Source organism: Rhagoletis pomonella, unplaced genomic scaffold (genome assembly GCF_013731165.1).
Source record: "Rhagoletis pomonella isolate Grant_MI unplaced genomic scaffold, Rhpom_1.0 Rhpom_scaffold_00001, whole genome shotgun sequence".
Taxonomy (NCBI): Eukaryota; Metazoa; Arthropoda; class Insecta; order Diptera; family Tephritidae; genus Rhagoletis; species Rhagoletis pomonella.
The window spans coordinates 8,222,482-8,228,700 of NW_023458555.1; the positions used below are offsets into that span (position 1 = coordinate 8,222,482).

The 6,219-nt window shown below is 37.5% G+C and overlaps 2 protein-coding genes across 2 annotated transcripts in view; one reads left to right on the plus strand and one right to left on the minus strand.

Moving 5' to 3' along the window:
- Positions 1 to 4,181: 4,181 nt before the first annotated feature.
- LOC118737977 (vacuolar protein-sorting-associated protein 37 homolog 2) lies at positions 4,182 to 5,570 on the plus strand. Its single transcript, XM_036468824.1, has 2 exons — positions 4,182 to 5,149; positions 5,183 to 5,570. Exon 1 carries the CDS (start codon positions 4,291 to 4,293, stop codon positions 4,957 to 4,959), a length of 669 nt encoding a protein of 222 aa, XP_036324717.1. The 5' UTR covers positions 4,182 to 4,290; the 3' UTR covers positions 4,960 to 5,149; positions 5,183 to 5,570.
- Positions 5,571 to 5,846: 276 nt separating this feature from the next.
- Positions 5,847 to 6,219, minus strand: part of LOC118737953 (katanin p60 ATPase-containing subunit A-like 1) — a gene marked incomplete in the record, with an annotated part of 3,286 nt that continues 2,913 nt past the window's right edge. The window contains 2 exon segments of the mRNA XM_036468791.1: positions 5,847 to 6,143; positions 6,206 to 6,219. Coding sequence (XP_036324684.1) covers positions 5,945 to 6,143; positions 6,206 to 6,219 — 213 coding nt within the window.

A 6,219-nucleotide genomic window follows, 5' to 3' on the forward strand; every position in this document is an offset into this window, starting at 1 on the left:
CTTTTAGTTATAAATTAGACCTATGCAAATCGTACGATTTCAAATCGGTGCGATTTGTAAAGTATTGTTGTATATTTGTAATCAAAGTATTAAATCTTTCAAATGGGAACTGATAGAAATACATCATTTACGTTATATCCATTGGTTTAGAGCCAACCTTTCCCTCTTTGTTATAAATCCACCGAAATAGATTATGGAAATCCCACCGAATTGAAATCGCACGATTTGCAGAACATGCCATATAATTTTGAAAAATGTGCGGTATCTCGAACAAATGAAAACCTAACATTCCCACGACAGTCGGATCTAGGAATGTGAATTGGTACCTTACGTTATACAATAATACGACACTTACGACAACATTGTGAATACCCCAACTAACTTGCTCAAAAGCTTACAACTACCAATTGGAATAACTTAAATTTTAATTGTTTTAACACAATAACAAATATGCTTTTATCAAACTTACGTATTCAAATCATCACTGCAACGGGCCGCACATACAAATGTACCGGAGTAAGCAGCACTGTCAAATACTCCTGAATCAAGCAATATATTCGAACGTGTACAGAGTTCACAGAGTGCAGTGTTGCTCACGTCGTTTGTGCTAAAGAAGAGTTGTAACAAAAACTGTCCGATTAATCACCAACAATCTGTATACGGCTTTTCCCTTCCACTTCACCACCTATCCCCTCTTCCAGTGCACGATACACTCACGATTTTTCACCAGCAATTCCCACTAGTTCACTACATAAACATTTCAAATAAGACAGCGGCGCTGCTTTGCACTGCTTTTCACAATCTGCCTCTTCCTATTATTCGTAGTCGTTGAGTTTCAATACGCTGCTACCTCTGCTGTTCTATGTTATACTCTGCTATGTTGAGCTTTGTTTTGTTTTTTCGTTGTTCCCTACCCGCTTTCCAAGTATACCACTCGCATGCGGCTTTTTTTACCTTTAAACTCCAATAGGTCTGAGAGAGACAACTGTAAGTACTCTGTGATGTTTGCAACAACAATTACCATGCAGGAACGATGGCCATTGCCGACGATTGTACTTCACTTCTGCTAAACGATGGTACGACGAACATTGTACTAAAAAAGAAAACAAAACGAGTTTCTCTGCTTTTGCTTATTATGTCTTTGCCTTTGATCGTCTATTTCTTGCTTGTATTCATTATGCCTGTTCCTTTTTATACTTCTTTCAATTCCTTCAACTATTCATCCGTCGATGACTTTTTAGTGTGTAATGTCGACACCAAATACTTTATATACTCTGCTTAATTTTGCAAATTACGTAGAAAGAGGGTAGTGATGGCCCCGCTTCCTAGTTTTATGCCCCAAGCGATGTCAAAATTGTACGAGGACTCCACCCGGAGGCTGTTCGGTAATTTTTGTTTGCGCAGACGATTCATTCAGACCATCCAGCGAATATATGCAATATTCGATGCCAAGCGAGCCTTATTTCTCGCCGCACCTGTTTTTCCTTGCACTTTTAAACTATGAAAATATGAATTGTACAATAATATTGCAAAACTATTCACTCCCATTTGTCGTAATCACTTTCACATAAACAGCTTTTGAGTTTCACAGTTTTTCTCTTAACTCAAATACACACCTTTATTTTGCAGACATAAAACTATCCCAGTCAATTTTAAAGAGTTCCTCGATTCTCTGCATTTATCCTGCTACTCTAATAATATACATTTTCACAGTTTTTCAAGGGGAAAGTTGGTAATTTTCGATTTTCTTTTTCCTTCATATGCGTTGAATCCACGAGACCGAAGAAACGCTTCGCTTTCGGGCCACGAACAAATTTCTGTGTAGTCTGAAAATTTTTCACTGTCCGCTAGTCCTTTTTCAATCGCACTTTGCACTACATTTTCATTCAAACTTATACACTCTTAGGGATTCTGCACCTTTTATTAACGTTTATAATATTTATTTTTGTTTAAAATTAGAGTATTTTATTGAAATTTTAAGTCAATTGCACTACGCCGAAATACACGAATATATCAAAATGGCGCACGCGAATGGAAGTGTTTGCACAGCATTGCCAGCTTCGAGAGTCAATCGAATGTGGAAGTCATCAATGCCGCCCACAATCCGTTGGAATCGACTTGCCAACTATGTGCCAACAAAACAATGAAAATTTTACAAAACCATTGACAATGGTTTTCATCCTTTTATATGTACACAGAGGGCACAAACAAGATTTAATAGCTCAGTAATGCATACTCATAGTGAAATTACAAGTATGTATATCTGGGCTATTAAATGAGCTTTACCTTTAATTAAAAAATGTATATCTGAGTTATGCATACTTTTCACTCTATACCATTTTTACGTGAGTCTCAAAACTCAACAGACTTCTGCGTGACATTCACATTGTGAAGTGCTATGCGATGTGTAACCGCTTACACGCAAAGCCCATTTAACAGATTCTTATGTGACAACTCTCATGCAAAACTAAGGGCCGGTTACTCAATGTCTGGTTATCACTAATCGGCGGTTAAACATCGTTATCGACGTTATCGAAACCGTGCTATATGTATGGAGTCGTAGACCTCTTTTGCCTCTTTTGTGCCCAAAACGTGTTAAAAAATATAATGCCATGTTCTGACCGACATCGAAAACATGCTTTCGTTGCCAAAACTAGATTTCGACCTAAAAAATGTGTTTTCGTCCAAGCAGAATCTGTCAAACGAAAACTAGTTTTCGCTGAAAACTACTTGAAAACTCACGTTCCACTCATTCCAATCGGTGTATGCACTGGTTTTTTTTCGATTATTTATCGAGGTGGAAGTCATATTTTATCATCTTTAATACGCCATTTCGGATTTATTGTTAATTGGAAAATAAGAATGAAAGTAAGAGGGTGCTAATGAAAATAAAATGAGGGAAAAGCACTTTGGTTTTGTTTTTGCGTAGCGAAACTGTAATCAGAGGATGTAAGAAATGTCAACGAAAACACTAACAGCCGGTGTGAACAGTCTTCAGCCCACAATCCCAAAACTCGTTTTCAAAGTGTTTTCGTTGTCGGTCAGAACATGGTATAAGGCATGCAGTGTTTGTTTACATTGGAGACGGGCCGTAATTATCAGTTAACATCGTTATCGACGTTTTCAACTCCACGCATATAAGACCCCTTTTAGACACGTCAAGTCTTGCTTTCAAGTCTGCTCGGTTCGTAGGCGAGGAGGTGAGCAGAGAAGTGGACCATGGGTTATAAACAAACACTGCTTTATCGATCACATGTTATATGCATGATATCGAAAACGTCGATAATGGAGGTATTCGCTCTCTTATATCCATTTTTCTGGCGTGAGGAACGCTTTCAGCTCTACCCAGAATTGTAGCGGACGACGCTAAAGCGGTCGGCGGTTAACCGCTGTCAAAATCAAAACTCACGAAGTCATATGGAATGGCACATAGTTGCGGCAGCAGCATATTACCGCCAACTTTTTTCGGTTGATTTAAATTTATTTCACATTGTTGATTGTTATAATTTCTATTGTATTCACAAGTTTGCAAACACTTTTAACCATTTTTATTTCCAGCCATATATGTATGTAATACTTCTATATTGGCAGTATCTACAAGTACAGTCAGCAAATTTTACAGTACAGCTGTATAAAAAAAGGAAAACCGAGTAATCGTTTGTAAAAAATTGAATTGAATTCAAAACAAATCGCCGTGGGGGAACGTTAAAAGAAAATTACAGGGACTTTATAGTTTACATTTAACTTCATGAATTTCGTAATAAATTAATTTCTAGAAATGTCGCACTAGCGCTTTTTAAGTGAAAAAAGAGATTGATTATTTATTTATTTCAGTCTTCGAATAAAATATTCTTGATTTTATTTTTTACCAAAGTTTGGAATTCGGTTTATATGGTTTTGGTTAGATAATGAGCTCTACTTCAATAAAAAATGAGCCGCCGTGCGCCGCTATTGTCTTTACTCTGACGGATTTCACTGCGGCAACTGTGCAGCTGTTCAATTTTCGCCGACCGCTCAACCGTCGTCCGCTGTCCGCTGGGTAGAGCTTTCTGGGGTGTTTTGGGCACCCACGCACTCGTGTGGAACAAACCTAAATTCTTGCACTTTAGTCGATACAGCAGCGCAAGAGCGGCTGGGAATGCAGTGGATTAAATGTCGAATTGTTGATTTTTGTAGAAGTCCAGTCATAAGTCGCAATTTCGGAAATAACGCTAAAAAGTAGAAAACAAATATATTTATTAAATACGGATAGTCATACTAGCAAAATATTGTACGCACATAAAAACAGAAATGTATCAAGAATATTTAAATCAGCTGCAAACGTCGATAGCACCACTTTCATCAGACGAATTGAAGGATTTGCTCAACGATGACGAAAAGCTAGATGAAAAAGTGAGCGAAGTGTTGGAAGGTCTTAAAGCTCAAAAGGACAATCTACTCATCGAAAATCGTTCGAAAGCTGAGAGTAATATAGAAAAAGAACCCAAGATCATAGAATTACGTGGCAAAGTAAATGAACTGCTCGAGGAAGCCAAACAGTGCTGTGAGGCAGTGCAGGATAAACTAGCAGAAGTGAAAGAGAAATCTGGCAACGTTAGCCAGGAAACAGCCTTGGCGTTAATACAAACTGCAGCCGCTGAAAGTGAGGAAGCAACTGATGCTTTGATCAAACAATTCACTGACAATGAGATTGGAGTGGAAGCATTTCTAGACGAATTCTTGGCCGCACGCAAAACAATGCACCTACGCAAGCTCAAAGCAGAGAAAATGCACGAGCTAATGCGAAAACAAACACAGGCTGCTCAGCGTGGTAGCATTGGTGGCGCTATGCCTGCCTATGGTAATTTGCTACCAAACAGTGGATTCTACCCGAACCCAGGTGTAGCTGGCATGGGTGGCGGCAGTGTACCATATCCATTGGGACCCATGATGCCAATGCCACCGCCACGCCCTTATTAGTATCAATCGGCCCGTTATCGTGTACTGCCTTTAAACAACAGTGCTGTTACATGCTGAATTTCGAAATGCATAATACGACGTACAGAATATTCGAGTAGCGGCGATAATTTTAAATATAAAAATCTTATTTTTTAAGTATGGTAGTATTGTTAAAATGTTACGTAGTGATAAAGAGTAAGATTTTCAGAAATGCATAAGTTTTTGTGTAGACAATAGGCTTCCTAGGAACTTTGTATAGAAGGAACTAATAAATTACATTATTTACGACACAATTCACTTACGTATATTAATAATTTTCCTTTATAATGCATTATAAATAAGAATAGCAGCATCATTTTATTCCGAGATCTCGATTTAAAAAATTAATGCACTTATAAAAAGCAAACAGAAAAAATTAATTTAGTCGTGTTAAAAGATATTCGTAACCCAAATACAATCTTTATTTCGTTAAAAAAAAGAGTTTACCGGTTGTGGTAGCATTTTGTATGCGTAAGTGAACTAAATGGCAAACACCACTGAAAAAACATATTGGGGCTTGTGTGCCAACAATCCGGCGATACGCAAATATGCAAAAATATTTAATAAACAAAAAATCAAACTATAGTATTCAATTCCAAATGCGCAACTTATTATTGAAATATTAAGCTGAAACTACTTCTTAGGTTAGTTGCAAAATTGAAGTATTTATTTTTTATATATTCGCGTTAGGTTGTTTTGTTAGTCTTATTAATTGCAAGTTTTATAAAATTGTTCTCCGTTTGTTCCTCAATTTAAATTTTGCATTCTTTTAACTCATTCAAAACTTCGCTAGCTAAGCTAATCCAAAATCAAGTTGTGTTACAGCCAGTTTTTGGCCAAACGTACACTCCTTCAATTTCTATATTATAGTTATTTGTAAATTAAATGCTACACATCACTGCAGCAAATGCAGTATTGTTCCCGCATCGACATCTATATCCATTGCGTACGCTTTGGCATAAAGTCATCATGACGAACCGAATTCATTCATCCATTTTTCGTATTTTTCCAGATCCGCTTTGGAAACACTTTTATTGCAGCGGCTAATGGCTTCAGTAAAATCCTGATTCGAAACGGGAAGATCAACTTCTTCTGTAGCCAATTGTCGTATCTGCTCCGGGGTAAGGCCGGCTATTTTGCGGCGCATCGACATCATGCTAGCATCTCTGAAAGAAAAAACGTAAACTGATAAAATGTTTTCAAACATTCGCGTGAATGTTAAACGCACCTGCATACGTTGGT

Bases quoted from the DNA above. Each gene is read 5' to 3' on its own strand.
- LOC118737977 (XM_036468824.1), top strand. From the start codon at position 4,291: ATGTATCAAGAATATTTAAATCAGCTGCAAACGTCGATAGCACCACTT.